At 37.2% G+C, this 27329-nt stretch overlaps 1 protein-coding gene across 5 annotated transcripts in view; it reads right to left on the bottom strand.

Moving 5' to 3' along the window:
- AFG2A (AFG2 AAA ATPase homolog A) overlaps positions 1 to 27329 on the bottom strand; it is a 368649-nt gene that overhangs the window by 293359 nt on the left and 47961 nt on the right. For all 5 annotated transcript variants that reach the window (XM_073017613.1, XM_037991604.2, XM_073017614.1 and 2 more), the window contains exon 10: positions 25000 to 25154. In XM_073017613.1, the coding sequence (XP_072873714.1) occupies positions 25000 to 25154 (155 nt within the window). The remainder of the gene's footprint in view (positions 1 to 24999; positions 25155 to 27329) is intronic.

The following is a 27329-nucleotide window of genomic DNA, read 5'->3' as shown; positions in this document are numbered from 1 at the left end:
CTGGCTCTAAGAATACAAAAATGAACAAAACTGACATGGTCTCTACATTGTGGAGCTTACAATCTGAAAGAAAAAAAACAAAAACAAAACAAAAAAAAAAATTAAAAAATACACTAATACTTAAATTAAGGACTAGACAAAAAATTATACAGAATACTACAAGAGCCCATGACAGGCCCTGAGGGTCCTCCTCTAAGTCAAGGATAGCTTCCTAAAAGATCTGACATTTAAGCAACAATATGAAGAATGAGTAGGAGTTAGGCAATTAAAGAGAATGAATGAGTTTGTACCATTTAGAGCCCCTAATACTAAATTTTAATTTGGCTTGTAGAAGGAAGAGAGGTATGTGAGAACGGAAAAGTCATGCTGAAGGACCAGACGAGAGTTTTACTCCAGATTCTAATCTAGTAAAAGAGGCCAATTTTAGCTTCCCTAATCTGCAACTTAACCAATTATTGTTCTCCCTTCTAGCTTCCTTTCCTTGTTGTCTCCAGAAAGATATGAAGTTGTGCACAGCGATCCTGATACCACTGCAAAGAAGGTTGCATATTAATTAAAAGATATCAGATAAGAAAAGCCACAGAGAACAAATTCGGCATATAAGCACTACATTGGCCTAAAATCTGATTAATTATTTAATTAAAAAATCTCCTAGCCCTTCAAAAATACTTAAAAATATATATTATACCTTGGTCAGACTGTGATGAAAATTGGAACTTCATGTTTGGTTTTCCTCCCAAAACCAGCAATCCCAGTCAAACCGTAAGAAAACATCTATCAAACTCAAATTGAGAAGCATTCTACAAAAGACCTGACCAATACACCTTAAAATCATCGAGGCCATCAAAAATAAGAAAAGAAATTGTCACAGCCCAGAAAAACCTTGAAATATGACCACATGTAATGTGAAAATCTACAAGGGATCCTCAAAGGACATTACGGGAAAAACTAATTCAATCCAAATAAAGTATGGAGTTAGTAAACTAGAGATGTATGTACTGGAGCATATAAAAACAAGTATCAGGCACAATATCCCAGTACCTTGGGCCATGCTGTACCAATCTGACCAGATAAGTTTATACCAACAGTGTGATTTATGGTGAATGCTTGTTTTTGCTCTGGGAAGTACTGGAATCTGGATAGTTGAGGTCAGTCATGCCAGCACTGCAGTACACCAGTGTGACTAACTTCCAGTAAAATTCTGGACACTAAGACTGAAGTGAACTTCTCTGCTTGGTAGTGACTTCACACCTGTTGTCACACATAGTTGCTGGGAGAATTAAGTGTGTTTCCATGTGACTCCACTGGAAAAGGACATCTAGAAGCTTGTACCCGGTTTCTTCTGGACGTTACCCATGCACCTTTCCCCTTTGCTTATTTTTATCTGTATGCTTTCACTGTTAACAAATCATAACCATGAGTGTAACAGCTTCTGAGTCCAGTGAGTCCTTCTAGTGAATCATCAAGCCTGAGAGTGGTCTTGGAAACCCCAATGAAGACAGATGCACAGACAGATAGGTAATAAAATTACAAACAAATTAACAGTTCTCCAGAACTCACACCTCCCCATACTCTCCATCGACATTCAACCCAGGGCATTAAAGAATACTTTATACCAAACCTTTAAACTTACCCTTAAATTTATTTCAGGCCTATGATGGAGTTCTCAAACATCTACTGCTAGTTTTCAAATTAAGTTTAATCAATCTACCTATTTTTCCCATTTTAGCATCATACTCCATTTTACTTTAGAGCATTCCTCTTTCTATAGGATCAAAACCAGAAGAAATTTCATTCTTAATAAACTTTTTTTTCTAAAAACATATTTAAAACTGCAAAGCAGTTCTCTAAAGAGTACATGAAATTCAGACAGCAATTTTAACATAGGACATGTGAATATGTCTTATGCTGTGGCATGGCTGTAAATCATTAAATATAGGACTTTCAAAAATGGACAAATAGGGACCTTTGTTTCTGATCATAGAGTAAAAAAGATAACATTTACTTTTCTGTCTTGCTATGGTTTGAATACGATTTGTTTGGTCCTGCCAAATCTCACTGAAATTTGATCCCCAATGTTGGAGGTAGGGCCTAGGTGAGAGCTGTCTGGATTGTGGGAGTAGATCCCTCAATGAATGGCTTGGTGCCATTCTCCAGGAGTGAGTAACTTTTCACTCTTAGTTCCCATAAGAACTGGTAATTGAAAAGAGCCTGGCATCTCTCTCTTGCTTCTTATCTTGCCATGTGATCTCTACATGCAAGCTCCCTTTCACCCTCTACACAGTGAAAGCTTCCTATGGACCTCACCAGAAAGAGATGCTGGTTCCATGCTTCTTGTACAGCCTGCAGAACCATGAGGCAAATAAACCTCTTTTCTTTATAAATTATCCAGCCTGAGGCATTCCTCTATAGCAATACTAAATGGACTAAGACATGTCTGGAAAAAAAAAAAAAACTAAACTAAAAGAAGCAAATAAAATATATAAAGCATCAACTTTCAGGACACTGAACATCTGAATGAAAGACAATGACCCTTGAGAGAAGAGAAAGCAATAAGATAAGCTCTATGACTGCACCCAACTTATTGACTGGAAAAAGTTCGTAGGTCATAGCAATGCAAACCTTAGGCAGAACCTACAAACTCCAAGTTGAGAAGACAGAGCTAGGAGTATGGGGAAGTCAAAGTGGCTAGAGTTTGCAGGGTAGAGTACTGGAGATAATAAATAAAGTTCCCAGGGAGAAAACCTTTAAAATATGCAGAAGGTCCATATATATATGTGTGTGTATATGTGTGTGTGTGTGTGTGTGTGTGTGTGTGTAAATATATATATAAAAAAAGGCATGGAGAACTTAATGGGCAAGAAAGAAGGAAGGAAGAAGAAAACAGCTCCCCTGTACAGAGACAGAGGGAGTGGGGATTCAAACAAAGAGAAAACCCTGTGTGTGACAGAAAAGTGGCTGCCAAATATTGTTATAAGTGCATACACATGAAGAAAACACACAAGACCAAAGAAAAGCACCTAAAAAGAATAGAGGAAGTAATACTTAAAGCTCACAAAGGGCCAGAAATAGTGCCTCCTCTCAATAGCCAGAGTGGAAACTCATAATTCATAGGGCATTAGGTAGAGTACTAAAAAGGGCCCTACCTCAACAGAGGGGAAAAATTAACCGTATTCAAAACACTGCCTTAGTCCCACCTCAGAAAATTTAAACACAAGACTCAAAAGGATCAAACTGTTACCAAAACACTGAACCACACCTCAAAACTACACTCAAAAATATTTTTGTAAATACTAAAATCTTTATGAATATTTAAAAAACCCATCTCCCAACAAGATAAAATTTACAATGTCTAGAATTCAATCAGAAATTACCAGGCACGCAAAACCCTGCTCTAGTCCCCAAGACCATGGTTTCCTTTTACAAAAAGAAAAGAAAGAAAGAAAGAGAGTAAAAGAAAATAACTTTGCAACTGGAAAAAAAAATGAACAACCATGCAGAGAAACAGAAAAATACACCCATAAGGAGAAGGAGAAAAATCAATAAATTGAAACTGATCCAAAAATTACACAGATGATAGAATTAGTAGACAAGGACATTAGACGTTATTATAAATGCATTACCTATGTGTAAATAAAGGAAACATTGAAAACAGTAAGTAAAAAAGTATAACATTTTAAAAAGATAAAAATCAAACTTCTAGAGAAGAAAACTACAATGTCCATAATTTTAAAAGGCACTGAATGGAATTAATAGACCAGCCATTTCAAAAGGGGAAAAAGGCTACTGAACTGGTAGGCACAGCACTAGATAGAGATCACTGAAAATCAAACAAAAAAAGTAAAAAAGAAGACACAACCTCCATATATATGTGTGTAATTTGAGTCTCCAGTGAGAGAGGAAAGAGCAAACACTAAATATTTGAATAATTTTTTTTTTCAAATTTGACTAACACTGTAAGCTCATATATACAAGAACATGAATAAACCGAAAGCATAAGAAACATGAAGAAAACTACCAAGGCACATGATAACCAAATTGCTTAAAACCAATGATAAAATGTTAAAAGCAATGAGGTGGGGGTTGGGGAACATACTATACAGACAAGACAAAGAAAACGAAGAAAGCAGATTTCTTTTTAAAAAAATACAAGACAGAAGACAGTAGAGCAAAACCATTAAAGAACACAAGGAGGGAGGAATGTCAACCTAGAATTCTTTATTCAGTTAAAATATCTTCCTAAAACAAAAACAAAATACTTTTTCAGATATTAAGAAAAAAAAAAAATGAAGAAGTTCATGACCAGGACACTTGCATTACAGGAAATGTTAAAGTAAGAGCTTCAAGAGGAAGGAACATGATACCAGACAGAAACCTGAATCTACACAAAAGACTAAAGAGAACCGGTGAAATGGCGACTACATTGAGTACATATAAAGATCACTTTTCCTTAATATTTAAATTCTTCAAAAGAAAATACTCTGTTTAGTGCAAAACTGATGATAATATGCTTTGAAGCTTACTATATATGTAAAAGTAAATGTATGACAACGACAGCACAAAGGCCAAGAGGGAAACAACATAAATATATTGTTCTAAGGTTCTTACACTGTACACATGGTATAATAACACTTAAAGGTAGACTGTGATAATTTAAAGATGTCCCAAGGGAAATTCTAAAATATATTGAACTAAATGGAAATGAAAATACACATATCAGTTTTGTGTGATGCAGCTAAAGCAGTGCTTAATGAATGTTTATGGCTTTGAATGCCTGTATTAGAAAACAAGAAAGATCTAAAATCAGTAACCACAAATCCCACCTTAAGAAACCAGAGGAAGAAGAAGAAATTTCCTTCTGTGTGCATAAAACAAACAGAAGGAAAGAAATAACAAAGATTAGATTAGAAATAAATAAAACGGAAAACAGAAAACCAATAAAACAAGGCTGGGTGCAGTGGCTCACACTTGTAATTCCAGCACTTTGGAAAGCGGAGGTGGGCAGATCACTTGAGGCCAGGAATTTGAGACCAGCCAAGCCAACATGGTGAAAACCCTTCTCTAGTAAAAATACAAAAACTAGCCAGGCGTGATAGTACACGCCTATAATCCCAGCTACTCACTCTAGTGGCTGAGGCACGAAAATGTCATGAACCCAGGAGGCAGAGGTCGCAGTGAGCCGTGATCATGCCACTGCACTCCAGCCTGTGCGACAGAGTGAGACTCTTGTCTCAAAAAAAAAAAAAAAAAAAAAAAAAAGAAGGAAAAGAAAGAAAACCAATTTGAAAAGATCAATACAATTGACAGACCTCTAGCCAGCAGACCAGGGAAAAGAGAGAGTAAACACACATTACCAATATGAAAAATGAAAGACTGGACACACCACTGATACAGCAGAGATTAAAAATATAAGGAAATACTATGAACGACTCTTTGGCCATAAATTCAACAACTTAGGTGAAACAGAATTCCTGAAAAAATACAAACTACCAAAACTCACTTGAGAAAAAAACCCAGATAACCTGAATAGTCCTAGATTTAGTAAAAATATTAAAATTTACATAAGCCTTCCAAATAATGAAAATTCCAGACCCAGATGATTTCAGTGGAGAACCTATAAGGGAAAAATAATACTAATTGTACACAATTTTTTCCAACAAATAAAAACTAAAGAGAATATTTCCCAACTCATTTCACTGTGCCAACATTATCCTAATATCAAAAGCAGACAAAAACATTCTAAGAAAACTACAGAACAATATTCCTCATGAACATATATGCAAGAATCCTCAACAAAATATTAGCAGACAGTATTCAGCAATGTGTAAAAGGAATATTTAAATGGAGTTTATTCCAGGACTACAAGACTGATTCAACATTGAAAATCAATTAACATAATTCATATTGACAGACTAAGAAACACCCTAAGATTATCTCAATAGATAACATAGAAAACATTCAAAATAATTTAAGATCCATTCATAATTATAAAAAAAGAAAAGGAAAAAAACACCTCTCAGCCAGTTAGAAATGTAATGGAACTTTCTTAACCCAATAAAGGACATTTTAATTAAAAGCTAACATCATACTTAATGATGAATGGGGATCAGGAGTTACTGTTTAACGAGTATAGAGTTTGTCTGAAAAGAAGAAGTTCTGGAGATGGATCCAGTGATGGTTGCACAGCAACGCAAATTCACTTAATGATGCCACACTGTACACTTAAAAATGGTGCATTTTATGTTATGCATATTTTATCACAGTAAAAATAAACAAACTTTCCCCATATATAGTTCTCAAAACTTCAAGTTATAGTTAAAGTTTCTAGAAGACTACGGTTACACATAGAAATAGGGTTAACCCTGTCTAGGGGGATAAAAATGCATCAAAGATCTAAATGTAAGAGTTAAAATTATAAAACTCTTAGAAGAAAAAACAGAGTAAACCTTAAAGCCCTTGGATTTGACAACAGTTTTTCAAATGTGACACCAAAGGTACATTCAACAACAACAACAAAAAGATACTGGACTTAATCGAATTTTTTTTTTAAACTTTTGTGCTTCAAAGAACCCTATCAAGAAAGTGAAAGAGACAACCAACTGAATGGAAAAATATATGTGCAAATAACATATCTGATAAAGGAATCATATCTAGAATACATAAAGAGCTCTCACAACTCAATAATACAAAGACAAATCATCCAATTAAAAAAGGAAAAGGATCTGACTAGACATTTCCCTAAAGCAGATACAATACAAACGGTCAATAAGCAAATAAAAGGACGCTCAACATCATTAGTCATTTAGGAAATGAAAGTCAAAACCACAATGAGATAATACTTCACACCCATTAGGATAGCTATAATAAAAAAGACAGATAATAACAAGTGTTAGCAAAGAAGTGGAAAAAATAGGAACTCTCTATATACTACTGGTAAGAATGTAAAATGGTGCAGACACTTTGGAAAATATCTAGAAGCTCCTCAAAAGGTTAAACATAAAGTTACCACATGACTCAGCAACTCCACTTCCAGATATGTACCTTAAAGAATTAAAAGCAAGTATTCAAACAAAAACTTGTACATGAATGTTCACAGCAGGATTATCATAATAGCCAAAAAGTAGAAACAACCCAATTGTCCATCAACTGATGAACTGATAAATCAAATGGGCTATATCAACACAATGGAATATGATCTGGCAGTTTAAAAAAATTAAATACTGATACATGCTACAACATGCATGAACCTGGAAAACCTATGCTAAGTACAATAATCCAGTCACAAACAGCCACATATTTTATGATTCCATTTATATAAAATGTACAGAACAGGCAAATCGAAGTGATTATCTAAGTGAGATGGGCAGGTTGGGAGGTGATAAGTACAGGGCACAACGTTTCTTTTTAGGATGGTGAAAAATCTTTAAAAATTGACTGTGGAGATGGTTACTTGATTTCATGGACATACTAAAGACCATGGAATTGTACCTTTAAATGAGTAAATTGTTTGGTATGTGAATTACATCTAAATAAAGCTGCTACCCAACAAAAACATATGGTGCGATGGCTAATTTTAGGTGTCAACTTGACTGAATAAAGGGATATCTAATAGCTAGTAAAGCATTATTTCTGGGTGTATCCGTGAGGATGTTTCCAAAGGAGAATGGTGGGAGTCAATGAACTCAGTAGGGAAGATCAGCCCTCAATGTGGGCAGGCACCATCCAATCAGCTAAGAACCCAGACAGAATAAAAAGGCAGCAAAAAGGCAAAATTTGCTCTTTTTCCTGGAACTAGAATATCTTTCTTTACTTGTCCTTGGATATTGGAACACTCGGTTCTCCAGCCTTTGGACTCTGGGACTTATACCAGCAGCCCCCTGGGTTCTCAGGCCTTCAGTCTCAGACTTAGAATTACACCACTGGCTTCCCTGATTATAAGACCCTGGGACTTGGACTGAGTCACACTACCTTCTATAGGCTTCCCTACATCTCCAGCTTGCAGGCGGCCTATGAGGGACTTCTCAGCCTCCATAATTGTGTGAGCCAATTCCCCCAATAAATCTCCTCTCCTCTCTATCTATCTATCTATCCATCCATCCATCCATCTACCTACCTACCTAGCTATCTACCTAGCTACCTATTTGTCTACCTACCCATCCATCCACCCACCCATCTATCCATCCATCCACCCCATTGGTTGTTTCTCTTCAGAATCCTGACTAATACATATGGAAAGGCAAAAGAACTATTTCTGAAAAAACAGAACTACCATAAACCGCTTCACAAAATACCCACTCAGTCATTCAACTAACATTAAGTTAGTTGTTATTATTTGCCAAGCACTAGGGATACAAAGGTACACAAAACACAATTATGTCCGCAAGGCATATATGTGTATTTGGAGTTCATGTGTATGAAGGGCATGAGGTGTACACATTACAGGATCTTTGGTAACCGAGAGGTCATAAAATAATTTTTCAGGCAGATGGGAGGACAGCATGTGCAAAAATATGAAGTGGTTCAACAAGACTAGAGCATAAAGTGAGATGAAAGTAGAGGAGGAGACTAAAGAGCACAGATTTCATCCTAGATTACTTCATATCTGCAAATAGTAAAGTGATGAAGTGTGGTACCACAAAAGAACCACATTAACCCTACTAGTGGGTACTAGTCTTTATGTAAATTATTATCTCCTTTACTCTATATGAAAATATGTACCTGTAGCAAACACTCATGAAGTATTTACAGAGTACTGATCAAATGTACAAAGAAGCAAAGCATATGCCTCTATCACAACTTCAACATTATTTCTAAATACCGAACAAGATAACCATCAGAAATTGCAAATTAAATTTTCCATTTACAGCCTGAGAGGAAGGCTATTTGATTTCACCAAAAGTTAATCAGGATCAGAGCTGAGGGTAGGAATTGATGATCCTTTCAGTAACTTTTGCTATCTCTCCCATTTTTCCTCCTTTATAAAAGCCCAAGAAAAGTAAGGTATAAAAAGAAAAGTGAAATGAAAGAGTTAAACTTCTGAAATATTTAAGGAGATTAAAACTACAATCTTGATTTTGGCACTATTTCCTGGTAAAAAGTAATCTACTTTCCCAAATGTGCTTTCCTGTTCAATTGCTATTACTTAAAACTATAAAAATGCACAAGAGAAGTTGGCAAGAAAGACTAGGATCTTGGGAGTGATAGAAGACACTTTTCTGTCTAGACAACAAGAAGCAAATCAAAAGAAACCAAATTTAAAAGCCCTGCCAAGAACCAATATGGAATTAATAGCATTTCCACAGGTTATACTATTTATTCCAAAAAAAGCAATCTTTTATTTAATAAAGCATCATAGAAACTCTCAATGTTTGAGCCTGTAAAAAAATAAAATATAAAATGCAGTACTGAATTTAAAGAATAAAAACTAAAATGAATTTCTTCTAATTATCCTAAGGGCATATGAAGAATAAAATATAATTATAGTCAATTAAACTACTTCACTCAAACCTTTGCACCAGAAATGTACTGCTAATGAGCTCATCCTATGAAACTCAACTGACTGTCACATTCTGATGTTCTAGGCTCATCTGAAAAGGTGCCAGGTGAAAATATAGTAGTACATTTTAAATATGTAATTAGTGAAAGAGTTTTTTGATTATTCATATAATTAAGAAAATTGCTACATTTTAAAACGGGAGTAAATAAGAAATGTTTATTTAACTAATGATATGTGGTATACACTCAATTTGATAGCCAACAACCTCTAAGTTTAACCTGGATCGGAGCTTACCAAGGGGTTTGGTGTTATACAATTAGTCCTGAGGCTCTGGCTGCAGTTCACTTTACAAAACTGGGTTCACAAGAAAATGGAGTACTACCTCTCTAATGGTTTATACATTAGCTCATTGTGAACCAAATGGCCAGATTCTGAAAACTAGAATCCAAAAGCAAGATCAAAAAGTATAAAGATGAATTACTTCCAAATAATGAGGAACAACATAAAACGCTACATAAAATGAAATAAGAAAGCATGGAGATGAGGGGAGGCAAGTATAGACGCATGAAAGAATTAAACTTGATGATACTCTATTTGTACATATTTGGTTAAGAACGCCATTTATCACTGATAATTGTTATGGTGCACACAGAGAAACTTATCATAATGATAATATATGAATACAAACATTAAAAGCACTATTTTTTTGTTTACCTTACTAAAATAAGAATTTTTAATAGTAGACAAAAGCAGCAAAATATTTCTGCAGAAAACATAAAAGACTTCTTTATATCCTTCCAGAGTAGATAGCATAGTACTATTATAGGCATTTTTATTCTAAAAATGTTAAATTCACTCAACATGGATTAGAAATCACAAAAGAAATCAGCTGCTCTATAAAATATGAAAAATCTAAGTGTTTCATGAGGGTAATAATAGACTTTATTGTACTTTGGTAAAGAAGAAGGATGAGAAATTCATTTTCACATATATCTGAAATTTATCATTTAATATGGGGTTTATTCATGAAAATTACAGTTATTCATTCATTCACTCAACAAATATTGTCTGGGTATCTACTATGTGCTATTCATATGCTAAGTACTAAGGATATAAATAAAAGGTAAGAACCTACTGTCATGTACTGTAAAAATCCATTGAAAGTAATGGCCCAGCTATACCCGTTTATCTAAAACTTTATTTTTTATTTTTTATTTTTTTTGAGACGGAGTCTCGCTCTGTCACCCAGGCTGGAGTGCAGTGGCCCGCTCTCTGCTCACTGCAAGCTCCGCCTCCCGGGTTCACGCCATTCTCCTGCCTCAGCCTCCCGAGCAGCTGGGACTACAGGCGCCCGCCACCTAGCCCGGCTTATTTTTTTGTATTTTTAGTAGAGACGGGGTTTCACCATGTTAGCCAGGATGGTCTCGATCTCCTGACCTCGTGATCCGCCCGTCTCGGCCTCCCAAAGTGCTGGGATTACAGGCTTGAGCCACCGCGCCCGGCAATCTAAAACTTTAACACTTTTATAGGAAGAAGATATATAATTCATAATTATTTTTCATTTTCTAAAATCTAAATTTATCTAAAGATTATTCACTATCAATTTCTGATAATAAAGATCTATCCAAAAGTTAAGAAAATAAATTAGTGAAAAAAGAAAATAATCAAAGTGAAAATGAGTTCCTGCTTAAGGTTTTTATAATTTTAAATTTTTATCATATATCATAAATTAGAATAACCTTTCTGAAAACAAAAACTTGATATATGTCACAAGCTTTAAAAATCATACATTTCAATCTTATAATTTTATTTCTAAAAATCATAAATGCAAAGATTTACACACAAATATCTTTATAACAATGGTATGGAAAAACAGACAAAAGCCTAAATATTTGAGAGTGAAGGAGGATCAACCAATTACAGTTTATCCATATAAAAGTCTTTGGTGTAGTCATTTAAAAAGTTTTGCCAACAAATTTTAAAGTAAAATGTTTACTATATAATTTTAAGTAGAAAAAGCAGAATATAAACTACATATATCTTAAGATCAACTACATCAAAATATACAAAGAAGGCTAGGCGCTGTGGCTCACACCTGTAATCCCAGTACTCTGGGAGACTGAGGTGAGTAGATCACCTGAGGTCAGGAGTTCGAGACCAGCCTGGCCAACAAGGTAAAACCTCATCTCTACTAAAAAAAAAAAATACAAAAATTAGCCGGGCATGGTGGCACGTGCCTGTACTCTAAGCTATTCTGGAGGATGAGGCAGGAGAATCCCTTGAACCTGGTAGGTGAAGGGTGCAGGGAGCTGAGATTGTGCTGCTGCACTCCAGCATAGGTGACAGAGTGACACTCCATCTCTAATATATGTATATACATACACACACACACACACAAAATCTTACAGGAACTGTAACAAAATGTTAATAGCTGTTATCTCTGGATAAGAAAATTGGAATTTCACAATGTATATTAGCATATTTCTAAACTGTAAGGATTCACGCTGTAAAGAAAATGCATTTGACCTTAATGTCACTGTAATCACCATTCAGAAGCTCCAAAAGAAGGAAACATTACATTTAAGTAAGTGGCTAACACTTGTGGTCTCCTAAAGTTAGTAATGTATTAACATTTATATTTTCACTGGCAATATTTCCATCCTAGCACCTTTCTAGCAAACTTAAATATAAGTAGGCAAGTGTGATTTGGAAATTTTAACTTTATGCACTAAAATCTTTTCTGAAAACATGCTAAATGCCCATTATACTATTTCTTAAATGTCGATAATTAGCCATTTGAAACAGGTTTTCTATACCAAAATAAGTATTAACCATCTGCAGAAATAATCTGGAGAAATTTTTGTAGATGTAATTGCCAGAAATCAGGAAACTGAATTTTTAGGAATCCAATTACAGAAATGTTGACTTCTCAGGAAAATTTTTATTATCTGAAGCAAGCATAAAATGCAGTATAAGAAAGTACTTTCACCAGTGTTACTCACTCCAGAGCTCATGAGGAACATCACAGTACACCATGGCCTTAGGCCAAATAATAAAGTGCCAAATGGAAAATGGCACAAGTCCATGGATTGTAAATACTGTATTAAAGGAAAATAAAGGAAAAAATCTTTCATTACAGCAATTAAATATGCAGTTGTAGTACCAGTTCCTATGATGAATAAATCAGTTTGGTAATTCCAAGAGTGGATGCTGTTTAAACACATTCCCCATTGGCAGTAATTTTAAGTTTAAAACCTCACTGTATGTTCTTTAGTTACAAACTGTTTTAAACTCGAAAGTGTTTCTGATTGGTGTAGTTTGTAACTATCACCTGAAATTCTGACATGTGGCATCTGATGACAGGGCCTCTACCTGACCCATTATTTTATGCAACAGTAGGCAATAAAATGTAGATCAATATTGCAAATTTAAAAAACTCATAATAATCAGCCAAGGTTTTATAACATCAATTCTAAGGAAAGTTTCTACTAACCCAACATCAATCATCCATTATTACATAATTCCATTTGTCAAATTATTTACATTAAATGAGCATGTTCTGCTATAGAAATTTTTGAAAATTAAGTTAAAATTTAAGTGAATTTGAAAATGTCTCAAAAAGAATTCAAAACCACACTAAGTAACCTCAACTAGCAATAAGTCCTTAGAGAATGTTCCTATCCACAGAGCACTGTTCTCAGCCTAAATTTACAAAACAACTGTATTACATAAAAAGTTAACAAGTATATGCATCCTTTAGCTTTTTTTAATTAGCAACTTTAAGCAACAGACATGTATTATTTCTGACAGTTCTGAGAGTTAACTGGGTGATTCTTCTGGTGTGGACAAACTTCAATTGGGATAGGATGGTCCAGCATAATGTCACATGTCTGGTAATTGACAGGACAGCTGGGTAGAAGGATTCTCAGCTACGAGGGCTCATTCTGTTCCACAGGGCGGACAGCTGGGTAGAAGGATTCTCAGCTACGTGGGCTCATTCTGTTCCACAGGGCCTGTCATCCTCCAGGAAGCTAGTAAATATTTCTTAATATAGATAAGGCAGGATTTAAAAGAGCAGCAAGGGAAGGCAAGCCTCAAGCACTTTCAAGCCTGTGTGCATCATGATTGCTGATATCACACTGGACAAAGAAAGTAAAAGGGCCAGGCACAGACTTAAAGCCTGCAAAAACTGATTCCATTTCTTTTATCATAGGAGTACAAAACTGCAACATAAAAGGTCAAACACACAGTAATGGGAAGAACTTGTGGTCATTTATTGCAATCACATTGCAAAATACAAAAAGTCCCTGCTCCCCAAGCCATGACAACTAAGTTTCCATAAGAAATCCTTTTGATCACTTCATAATGATAAATATTAGCATATTAAAAGACTGAGAAGTCCAGAAGAAAAGAAACTATTGGTTTTATTTAAACCAACAATCCCAAAACTTATATGACCACAAAACACATTGTTCGAGGAATACAGTCACTTTTAAAAGTGAAAACAGGTCCAGCATGGTGACTTGCACTGGCAATTTTAGCACTTTGGGAGGCTGAGGCAAGAAGTTCACTTGAAGCCACAATTCCAGACCACTCTGGGCAACAAAGCAAGACTTCGTCTCTACAAAAAATAAAAAATTTAGCAAGGTGCAATGGCACGTGCCTGCTATTGCAACTGCTCAGAAGGCTGAGTCGAGAGGATCATTTGAGCAGAGAAATTTGAAGCTACAGTTAAGTTAGCTTTGCACCACTGCACTCCAGCCTGGGTGACAGAGTGAGCTCCTTTCTCTTTAAAAAAAAAAAAAAAAAAAAAAAAAACTGAAAACAAATCCTTATCATTCCACATAGTCTGCTTCATTTATCTAATATCATTTTAGTTTCCTTTGTTTTGTTTTTTGTTTTATTTTTAGCTAACAATGTAAAAATATTAGTTAATGACCGAGAGAACTATGGATACTGAAATGCCTATACACAATGAGGTAAAGGATACAACTAGGCCAGACTCTCTAAAAAGGCTCTAAGTTTTCAAATAATTGTAATGCTAGAGCTTTTGCAAGAAACAGTACAACTGTGATGAAATTGATGATGGAAAGATGGCAAAATAGCAGTTTCTACTGCTCTTTCCTCAAAGAAATATGAATTTGAAAACTGCCCACACTTGAAAATACCTTCACAACAGCTAAGGAATCCAAGTGAGAGATTAGAGTACATGGGTGGAGAACAAAAATAAGGAAACAGGCCAGGCACAGTAGCTCACACCTGTAATCCCAGCAGTTTGGGATGCCCAGGTGAGCAGACTGCTTGAGACTAGGAATTCAAGACTACCCTGAGTAACATAGTGAGACCCCATGTCTACAAAAAATAAAGTAAAATAAAAAATTAGCTAGGTGTGGTGGCATACACCTGTAGTCCTAGCTGTTCAGGTACTGAGGTGGGAGGATCAACTAAACTCAGGAGACTGAAGCTGCAGTGAGCCGTGATCACACCACTGCACTCTAGCCTGGGCAACAAAGGGAGACTTCGTCTCAAAAAAAATAAATAAATAAGAAAACATGCATTGAAGAAACTAGGAAGTAAAGTTTCTCATTAAATGCTTCATCCCACCCCCAACTTCTGGCAGCACAATGTGGAGAGAAATGCTGTCCACATGGAAGAAGGGTGGCATAAGCATCCAACTCTCCCACAGATTCCAGTACTTGCCCTGTCCCAGCCCAAGGTCAGCCCCCACAGCCCCAGGATGGATCCCTGCAGACTTAGGCTCTAGGCCTACACAAGAGCCAGGCTTGCACCTGCAGCCTTAAACTCCAAACCAGCCACTGTAGACTCAGGCTGGTCTCAGGCTCTAGACCTACCACTATGGTGCTGAATTCAAGGCCCACCTCGGTGCCAGGTGGCATCCATGAACTCAGCCTTCAGGATCACCCCCATAGACACAGGCTCCAGGTCAGCCCCAGTGGACAGAGGCTCCAGAGTTGTCCCTGTGGCCTCAGTCTCCAGTCCCATCCCAGCACTAAGCCTGCCCTCCTTGGACCTAGACACCAAGACCATCCACCTGACCCAGACACCAAATGACTCCAGCAGCAAGACAGCCTACCCAGAACCACTAGACAAGCTGACTAGTGAAGGGCTTTCCCTACAGAAACCAATCTGTAAAGACAAGAAGTGGTGTTCACTTTTTCACATGCAAAGACAATAAAACAAGTCCACAAAAATTACTAATAATTAGAGAAATAGGACACCAAAGGAACAAAATTAAGCACCAGTAGCAGACACTAAACAACTGATGATACATAAACTGCCAGGTAAGTATTAAAAAATAATCATCTTATAGAAGAGGAGTAGCTACAAGAGAACTCAAATAACATGAATCCAGGAAAACAATGCATGAACAAAATGAAGAATTCAAGAAAGAGAGAAAGTATAAAAAAGAACCAAACAGAAATTCTGAAACTGAAGAATTCAATGAGTGAATTAAATATTCAACAGCAAGCTTCAACAGCAGACTCAATACAACAGCAGAATCAGCAAACTCAAACACAGAGCTTCTGAAATTATCTTGTCACAAAAACCAAAAGAAAAAAGAAGGAAGAGTGAAAAAAGTCTAAGAGGGACTTAGAACACAATATTAAGCGAACCAATGTACACCTTACAAGAGACCAAGAAGAAGCAGAGAAAGGGGCAGAAAATTTACTTAAAGAAATAATGGGCTGGGCACGGTGGCTCAGGCCTGTAATCCCAGCACTTTGGGAGGCCAAGGCAGGCACATCATGAGGTCAGGAGATCAGGACCATCCTGGCCACATATGAAACTCCGTCTCTACTAAAAATATAGAAATTAGCTGGGCATGGTGGCATGTGCCTATAATCCCAGCTACTCAGGAGGCTGAGGCAGGAGTATCGCTTGAACCAGGAAGTCAGAGGTTGCAGTGAGCCAAGATCACACTACTGCACTCCAGACGGGCGACAGAGAGACTCCATCTCAAAAAAAAAAAAAAAAAAAAAAAAAAGAGAAGAAAGAAAGAAAGAAAGAAGGAATGACAAAAAATTTCCAAAATCTGGAGAGGGAAATGTACCTAATTTGCTTTAGTGTATGTGGAGTTCTTTAGGCTATATGGATTTGGATTTGAATCCATAAAGCCTAAAGAACTCCAAATAGATTAAAACAAAGAGAGCTTCACCAATATATGTCATAATCATATTCTCAAAAGTCAACAAATTTTGAAAGCAGCAAGAGAAAAGCAACTCATTACATATAGGGAAACCATCATCAGACTATGACCAGATTTCTCAGACAAACCATTGCAGGCCAGGAGACAGTAAGATGATATATTGAAAGTTATAAAAGAAAAAGGAAAAAAAAAAAAAAAACCTGCCAACAAACAACAGTATACCAGAAAAGGCTGGCCCTAAAAAATAAGAGAGCAATAAAGACATAACCAAATAAAAATGTAGGTATTCAGCACCACTAGAGGCAGTTCATCAAGTTAACATGAAAGGATGCTAACTAACATGAAAGCATATGAAAGTACAAAACCCCCATAAAGGTAAGAATACAGACAAACCCAGAATACTATAATAGTATAGTACAAGCACATAAGTCATTTTTAGCTACAAGTGTAAAAGTTAAAAAAAAATTACAAATAGCAATAGCCACAATAATTTGTCAGTGGATACACGACATATAAAAGATGCAAAATGTGACATCAGTAACATAAAATATGGTGGCAAGAGAAATTAAAGCATAGAGTTTCTGTGTGTGACCTATGTTATCATCAGCTTAAAATAGACTGTTTGAACTAGAAGGTGTTTTACATAAGCCTCAGAGTAATCACAAAGAAAAATCATGTAATACATACACAAAGGATAAAGAGAAAAGAATCAAAGAATATCACTAAAAAAAAAAAACAAAAAACTTCACATCACAAAGGAAAACAGCAAGAGAAGAAAGGAACAAAGGTACTACAAAACGAAAACAATAAAATAGCTCTAGTAAGCCCTTCCCTATCAATAATTGCTTCAAATGGAAGGAGATTAAATTATCCAGTCAAAAGACAGAGTGGCTGAGTGGATTAAACAACAAGATTCAAAATTATGCTACCTATAACAGACTCTAATTTAAAGATTTTAATTTAAAGTACTCTACATGTGTTCTTCAAGCTGAAGCGAAAGTATTCTAGATGTGTTCTTAAAGAGCTGAAGACTCTCAAAATAGTCTTCAGCTCTATTTTGATTGCTGTTTGCATGAAATAGCAATCATGCTATTTCACAGCAATTTTCATGCAAATAGCAATCAAAATAGAGCAGGGGTGGCTATACTTATATTGGACGAAACAGACTAAGTCAAAACTGTCAAAAAAGACAAAGAAGGTCATATAATGATAAAAGAGTCAATTCATCAACAGGATATAGTGATTGTAAATATATATGCACTGCACTGGAGCACCTAAATACACAAAGAAAACATTAAAAGAACTGAAGGGAGTAACACACAGCTATATAGGAACAGTAAGAGACTTCAATAACTTTCAACAATGGGCAAATCATCAAGATAGAAAATCAATAAGCAAACAGCAGAATTGAAGAGCACTATAGACTAAATGGACCTAACAGACATATACAGAACACTACACCCAATGGCAGCAGAATACACATTATTTTCTTTTTTATTATTATTAATATTTTTTATTTTTCCGTAAGTTATTGGGAGTACTGGTGGTATTTGTTATATGAGTAAGTTCCTTAGTGGTGATTTGTGACATTTTGGTGCAGCCATCACCCAAGCAGTGTACACTGCACCTTATTTGTAGTCTTTTATCCCTCACCCTCTTCCCACTCTTCCCCCCAAAACCCCAAAGTCCATTATATTCTTATGACTTTATGTCCTTATAGCTTAGCTCCCCCATAACAGTGAGAACATATGATGTTTGGTTTTCCATTCCTGAGATACTTCACTTAGAATAATACACACCTAATATTGGAGTTCCTAAATGCATAAAACAATTACTAAGAGACCTAAGAAATGAGATAGACAGCAACAAAATAATAGTAGGGGACTTCAGTAATCCACCGACAGCACTAGACAGGTCATCAAGACGGAAAGTCAACAAAGAAAAAATGGATTTAAACTATACCTTGGAACAAATGGACTTAACAGATACATACAGAACATTTCATCCAACAATCGCAGAATACACATTCTATTCAACAGCGCATGGAACTCTCTCTGACAGACCATGTGATAGGCCATAAAACGAGCCTCAATAAATTTAAGAAAATTGAAATTATGTCAAGCACTCTCTCAGACCACCATGGGACAAAATTGGAAATCAACTCCAAAAGGAACCTTCAGAACCATGCAAATACATGAAAATTTAATCACCTGCTCCTGAATGAGTGCTGGGTCAAAAACGAAATCAAGATGAAAATTTAAAAATTCTTCAAACTGAATGACAATAATGATACAGCCTATCAAAACCTCTGGGATACAGCAAAGGTGGTGCTAAGAGGAAAATTCATAGCCCAAAGCGCCTACGTCAAAAAGTCTGAAAGAGCACAAACTGACATTCTAAGGTCACACCTCAAGGAACTAGAGAAACTAGAACAAACCGAACCCCAAACCAAGCAGAAGAAAGGAAATTACCAAGATCAGAGCAGAACTAAATAAAACTGAAAAAAAAAAATACAAAAGATAAATGAAACAAAAAGCTGGTTTTTTGAAAAGATAAAATAAATAAACCATTAGCAAGATTAACCAATAAAAGAAGAGAGAAAATCTAAATAACCTCACTAAGAAACGAAACAGGAGATATTATAATTGACACCACTGAAATACAAAAGATCATTCAAGGCTACTATAAACACCTGTATGCACATAAATTAGAAAACCTAGAAGAGATGAACAAATTCCTGGAAAAATCCAACCCTCCTAGCTTAAATCACAAAGAATTAGATACCTTGAATCACAGACCAGTAACAAGCAGCGAGATAGAAATGTTAATTTAAAACTTAACAGCCAGGCATGGTGGCTCACACCTGTAATCCCAACACATTGAGAGGCTGAGGCGGGTGGATCACCTGAGGTTGGGAGTTCGAGACCAGCCTGACCAAGATGGAGAAACCCCATCTCTACTAAAAATACAAAATTAGCCGGGCGTGGTGGCACATGCCTGTAATCCCAGCTACTTGGGAGGCTGAGGGATGAGAATTGCTTGAACCCAGGAGGCAGAGGTTGCAATGAGCTGAGACTGCACCACTGCACTCCAGCCTAGACAACAAGAACAAAACTCCATCTCAAAAAAAGAAAAAAAAAAAAATTACCAACCAAAAAAGGTCCAGGACTAGACAGATTCACAGCAGAATTCCACCAGACATTCAAAGAAGAATTGGTACCAATCCTTCAATCCTTTTGACACTATTCCACAAGACAGAGAAAGGAATCGTCCCTAATTCATTTTATGAAGCCAGCATCACCATAATACCAAAACCAGAAAGTGACATAACCAAAAAAGAAAACTACAGACCAATATCCTTGATGAACACTCATGCTAAAATCCTTACTTAAAAAAATACTACCTAACCAAATCCAACAACATACTAAAAGGATAATCCACCATGATCAAGTGGGTTCCATACCAGGGATGCAGGGATGGTTTAACATATGCAAGTCAATAAATGGGATACACCACATAAACACAATTAAAAACACAATCACATGATCATCTCAACAGATGCAGAAAAAGTACTCAACAAAATCCAGCATCGCTTTATGATTAAAACTGTCAGCAAAATCGGCATACATGGGACATACCTTAATGTAATGAAAGCCATTTATGACAAAGGCACAGCCAACATAATACTGAATGGGAAAATGTTGAAAGTAATCCCTCCGAGAACTGGAAGAAGACAAGGATGCTCACTCTCACCACTCCTCTTCATTATAGCATTGGAAGTCCTAGCCAGAGTAATCAGACAATAGAAAGAAATAAAAGGCATCCAAATCAGTAAAGAGGAAGTAAAACTGTCACTGCTGATGATATGATCATTTACCTTGAAAACCCTAAGGACTCCTCCTTAGGAGCAAAGCTCCTAGAACTGACGAAAGAATTCAACAAAGTTTCCGGATACAAGATTAATGTATACAAATGAGTAGCTTTCTATACACCAACAGCAACCAAATCAAGAACTCAACCCCTTTTACAACAGCTGCAAAAGAAATAAAATACTTAGGAATACACCTAACCAAGGAGTCGAAAGACTTCTACAAGAAAAACTACAAAACACCACTGAAAGAAAGAGACAACACAAATGGAAACACATCCCTAGTGTGATTTTTGAGGGGTGTTGAAGAGCCTTGTTTTGGCATATTAACAGGGTTGGTTTTCTGGTTCCTTCTCATTGGGTAGGCTCTGTCAGAGGAAGATCTAAGGCTGAAGACCGTTATTTGAATCCTTTTGTCCCATGGGATATTCCGTTGACATAGTACTCTCCCCTCTTTTCCTATGGATGTGTCTTCCTGTGAGCCTAACAGCAGTGATTGTTGTCTGTCTTCCAGGTCTAGCCACCCAGCGAGTCTACCCAGCTCTGGGTTGGTACTAGGGGTTGTCTGTACAGAGTCCTGTGATGTGAACCATCTATGGATCTCTCAAATACACATTCTTTTCAAGTGCACATGAAACATTCTAAAGGATAGATCATATCTTAGACCACAAAACAAGTCTAAAAAATTTAAGAAGACTAAAATCATATTACGTATCTTTTCTGTCCACAATTATATGAACCCGAAATGAATAACAAGAAAAAAAATTGGAAAATTTACTAATATCTGGAAATTAAACAAAATACTCCTGAACAACCAATGGGTCAAAGAAGAAATCAAAAGAAAAATAAAGAAAATCTTAAAACAAATGAAAACAGAAACACAACATACCAAAACTTTGATATAGCAAAAGCAGTTCTACGAGGAAAGTTTATAGCAATAAATACGTACATTAAGAAAAAAAGAAATATCTCAAATGAACAACCTAATTTTACATGACAAATAGAAAAAAAAAACAAATTAAGCCCAGAGTTAGCCGAAGGAAGGAAATACTAAAGATCAGAGCAGAAATAAATGAAATGGAGACTAGAAAAAATAATTTAAAAGATCAATATAAGAAATAATATAAAAAGATCAATATAAGTTGTTTTTTCAAAAGATAAGCAAAATTGACAAACCTGTGCCTAGACTACTATGAAAAAAAGAAAGAAGATTCAAGTAAATAAAATCAGGAATGAAACAGGAGACACTACAGTTGATACCACAAAAATACAATCATGAGAGATTAATGAACAACTACATGGCAACAATTTGGCCAACCAAGAAGAACGAACGAAATTCCTAGAAACATACAACCTACCAAAAATGAATCATAAAGAAAATCTAAATAGGTCAATCAATGAGTGAGGGGAATAGATCAATAATCAAAAAGCTCCCTAACAAAGAAAACTCCAAGACCCAAGAAGTTATGCTTCTCAAGCATTAGCATCACTTTTTCTTTAAATACTTAGTAGAATTCACCAAACTTCCAATAAACTGAAGAGAAAGGAACACTTCCAAACTCACTTTATGAGGTCAGCATTAATGTGATACAAGAATGCTGTAAGAATAGAAAATTACAGGCCAATATCCCTGGTGAACATAGATGGAAATATCCTCAACAAAATATTTGCAAACCAAATTCAATAGCACATTAAAAGGATCATACACTATAATCCAATGAGATTCATCCCTAGGATGCAAGGCTGCTGGTTGGACATATGCAAATCAATCAACATGATATGCCACCTTAAAAGGACAAAGAATAAAAATCATATAATCATATCAATAGATGCAGAAAAAGCATTTGACAAAATTCAACATCCTTTCATGACAAAAACTCTCAATACATTAGAAAGAATGTACCTCAACATCATAACACTATATATGACAAGCTCACAGCTAATATCATACCCAACAATGAAAAGCCAAAAACTTGTCCTCTAAGATGAAGAGCAAGACAAAATGCTCACTCTCACCATTTGTATTTATTATAGTACTGAAAGTTGTAGCCAGGGAAATTAGGCAAGAAAAAGAAATAAAATGCATCTGAATTGAAAAAGAAGAAAAAAATTGTCTGTTTGCAGATGACATAATCTTATATAAAGGAAACCCTAAATATTCCACCAAAAAAAAAAATTAAAACCAATAAATGAATTCAGTAAATTGGCAGGATACAAAATCGACAACAACGAAAGTCAGTAGCATTTCTATACTCTAACAACTATCCAAAAAATTAAAAAAAGAAAATCCCATTTACAATAGTACTTTTTAAATACATAGAAAAAACTTAACCAAGACAGTGAAGGACCTGTACACTGAAAACTATAAAATACTGATGAAATAAATAGAAGACACAAATACATAGAATAATGTCTAATGTTCATGAATTTTAAAAAATAACACTATTAAAATATCCATACTACCCAAAATTGTCTACAGATTTAATGTAACCCCTACCAAAATTCCAATGGCATTTTTCCCTAAAATATGAAAAACAACCCTAAAATTCATAAGGAAACATAGAAGTCACCACATAGTCAAAGTAATCTCAAGCAAAAAAAAAAAAAAAAAAAAAAAGCTGTATGCATCACACTATCTGATTTTAAAATATACTACAAAGCTATGATAATCAAGACAGCATGACACTGGCATAAAAACAGACATACAAGTAAATAAAACAGATAGAGAGCCCAGAAATAAATCCTTGCATGTACAATCAATTGATCTACAAAGGTACTGAAGAACACACAATGATGAAAGTACAATCTCTTTAAAAAATGGTGTCAGGAAAACTGTATATCCACATGATATCCACATGATAAACTATATATCCACATATGAAACTGGCCCGTCTTCTCACACCACATATAAAAAATCAGTTCAAAATGGATTACATATTTAAACATAATACCTAAAACTGTAAAACTACTAGAAGAAAACATAAGGAAAAGCCTTATGGCATGGGTCAGGGCAATGAATTTTTGGATACACTCCAAAAGCAGAGTCAAGAAAAGCAAAAATTGACAGGACTGCATCAAACTAGAAAGCTCTGCACAACAAAGGAAACAGAGTAAAGAGACAACCTATGGAAAGGGAGAAAACATGTGTGAACCATATATGAGATAAGAGGTTACTATCCAAAATACTAAAATATATATTAAGAAATTCAAACAACTCAAAAGCGAAAAAAAACAAACAACCTGATTAAAAATGGGCAAAGGATCTGAGTAACATTTGTTAAAAGAAGACATACAAACAGCTAACTGGTATATGAAAATATGTTCAACACCACTAATCATCAGGGTAATGCAAATCAAAACTATAATGAGATATCGCCTCACATCTGTTAGGAAGGCCACTATCAAAAAGATGAAAGTAAGTGTTGCCAAGGATATGGAGAAAAAGAAACCCTTGTACACTGTTGGTGGGAATGTAAAGTGGTACGGACATTATGGAAAATGGTTTGGTGGTTCCTCAAAATGTTAGGTTACCAAAAGATCCAACAATCCAACTCAAAATGTTAGGTTACCAAAAGATCCAACAATCCTACTACTGGGTACATAGCAAAAGGAAATGAAATATCTCAAAGGGATATCTGCACTCTCATGTTCACTGCAGCACTATTCACAACAGCCAAGATACGGAATCAATCTAAGTGTCCCTCAACAGATGAACAGAGAAAGAAAATGTGGTATAATGGTATAAAGAAATGTGGCATAATGGAATATTATCTGGCCTTATAAAAAGAAGAAAATACTGTCACTTATAATAACATAGATGAATCTGGGGAACATAATGCCTAGTGAAATAAGTTAAGGTACACAAAAAGACAAACGATCTTATTCATATGTGAAAAAAGCTAATTCCAAAAGGTCGTATACAGTACGACCATTCCATTTATATAAACTTTCTGAAATAAAAATTTAGAAATGAGGGGAGGAACGAGGTGGTTTTGATTATAAAAGACAACATGAGGGATCTTTGTGGTGACAGAACTACTCAGTATCCCGTGATGAATACACAAACCTTTTCATGAGATAAAACTGTATAAAACTAAATAAACACACACACACAAGTAAAACTGAAAAAATTTGAGTAAGATCAATGGATTCTATCAATAGGAGTATACCGCTTGTAGTATTGTAACATAGTTTTTTGGGTGTTTTGTTTTTTGTTTTTGAGACAGGGTCTCATTCTGTCACCCAGGCTGAAGTGCAATGGCACAACCATGGCTCACTGCAGCCTCAACATTCCCCAGGGCTCAGATGATCCTCCCACCTCAGCGGCAGCTGGGACTACAGGTGTGCACCACCACACTCAACTAATTTTTGTACTTTTTGTAGAGATGGGGTTGTACCATGGTGCCCTAAATTTTTTTCAGAGTTTAATTCAAACAGTGTAGCTAGTGTGGGATACAAATGACTTACATTTGGGACATCAATTGCTATTTCCCTCATGGCACTGGGTCTGATGTCATTCATTGCCTGCAAGAAATCATTCAGAGTAATCTTCACCAGTCCAGCCACCTTGACATCAGGGAGGTTAGGCTGTGTTTTCAGGATTCTCCGCAAGGCACAGAGACCTACAAAGAGACGAAAGTAACACAAGATTTGTCTTCTCCTTAATAAATACAGACTGAATTGATGGCTCCGGTGGCCCATCTGGAGTGGTCTCCGTGAAGACACTGGCTGCAGTGGGGGAGGCATGGCCAGGGCTGCATACTCCATGAAGCCAGTGGGAGCTGGGAGCAGGCAGGAATCCTGCTCTTTTCCAAGTTGGTGGGGTGGGAGCCCCACTTACCCAGGCACAGCTGCAGCCACCCAGCCATGGCTGTGGACCCAGGTATCCCTCCACTCTCGAGAACCCAGGAAGTACCCTCTGCCCCAACAGGCTCCGAAGTGGCTGCTTCTACTGCCTGGTCTCTCCCCAATCCCAGAAAAACTTTTTGCCTGCTCTGATTTCAGACTAAAGTTAAGGCTGAGCCAAGCCACTGTCATGATCCACCTAGGTATTCATCTGCTCAAGGTGGCGCTGACACACCAGCTCCCTGCCACCTTGGTCCCCTCCAGACTTTGGGTGCCAATGAGCATGGGAGGGAGGCTAAGGGTGGCTCGGCGCAGTTCTGCAAGCACCCCTCAGCACGAACAGTCCAGGCACCATGGACAACATGATTGATGGCAGCAGGAGGCAGAGAGGCTCATGGGCAGAAAGGAGTGAGTCCCTGGTGAAGCCCCACCTTCAAGCCAGGGACACCCTGAAGCATGGAGGGCAGGCTGTCAGCACTGGGTAGAGTCTGTCGCCCAGAGCAAGAACTTATGGTGCTTTTTCTGGGTCTGCCTATGGACCAATCAGCATGCACTTCCTCCCCTCTGAAGCCCATAAAAACCCGACTCAGCCAGGACTGAGTCAGGACTACCAGCTCTGAGAAGGAGCTACCCACTCTGGGTCTCCTCTCCACTGAGAGCTAGACATTTGTTGGGACACCCTGCCTATGGAAAGGAGCCACCCACTCCAGCTCTCCTCTCTGCTGAGAGTTAGACACTCATTGGGACAACCTGCCTGCAGAAAGGAGCCACCCACTGCAGGTCTTCTCTCTGCTGACAGCTGGACACTCATCAGGCTGACCAGCTTGAGGATAGCAGCTACTCACTCTGGGTCTCCTCTCCACTGAGAAGTGGACACTAGTCAGGATGCCAGATAGGAGCTACCCATTCCGGGTCTCCTCTCCACTGAGAGCTGGACACACACTGGGACAACCTGCCTACACAAAGAAGCTACCGACTCTGGGTCTCCTCTCCACTGACAGCAGGACACTTGTCAGGATGACCTACCTGCAGAAAGGAGCTACCCACTCCAGGTGTCCTCTCTGCTGAGAGCTAGACATCTGTGAGGACGGTCTGCCTGTGGACAGGAGCTACCCACTCCAGGTATCCTCTCTGCTGAGAGCTGGACACTCCTCAGGACAACCTGATGGCAGAAGGACCTACCCACTTCGGGTCTCCTGAGAGCTGCTCTGTTGCTCAACAAAGCTCCTCTTTGCCCTGCTCACCCTCCAGCTGTCCACGTACCTCATTCTTCCTGAAGGCTGGACAAGAACTCAGGACCTGCCAAATGGCAGGACTGAAAGACCTATAACACAAACAGGACTGAAACAGGCCCATTGGTCACCACATTGCGGGTAACAAGAAGAAGAGGAGCTGTGGCCCTTTGGGGAGCCCAGAAGCAAGGGCTGTGATCAGAGCTGTGACACCAGAGCTGTGACACTCTCTTTGAGGCTCTGCTATTTCCAATATCTCCAAGCTTCCAGGTACCACCACGTTCCCTGGTGCCCACGGGGGAAAACACTTGTGGTACGCCTGGTCCAGCCATATCCTTACACAGAGCTGGCGACTGTGCCTGCACCTAGAGCTGTCCACTCCACTGCAGCCAGCATGCCTGGCTGTGTGCAGTGGCCAGACCTCAGGCTCACTCACACCCTCTTCACAGCTCTGTGCCTGGCTCACCCTTGGCAGGTGTAGGATCCAGGCCGATAGCACAAGCCAAGTACAGCCTGCTGGGCCAAGTGGGCAGAAAAGCCCAGTGGGTCCGAGAAAAACTCAGGCAGAGGCGCCACCAGCCACAGAGGTTTCTGGCTGGAAAAGTGACACCCTAAGGATCCTGTGACAGAATTATCACCAATAAAAATAATAAAAAACCCAAACCCCATGCAAGATTACAGCATTTAAAACATTTTGTCCTTGTAAGGGAGGGGATGAGA

This window comes from Chlorocebus sabaeus, chromosome 7 (genome assembly GCF_047675955.1).
Source record: "Chlorocebus sabaeus isolate Y175 chromosome 7, mChlSab1.0.hap1, whole genome shotgun sequence".
Classification (NCBI taxonomy): Eukaryota; Metazoa; Chordata; class Mammalia; order Primates; family Cercopithecidae; genus Chlorocebus; species Chlorocebus sabaeus.
The sequence above is the reverse complement of the archived record's forward strand: the minus strand, read 5'-3'. Positions and strand labels throughout refer to the sequence as shown.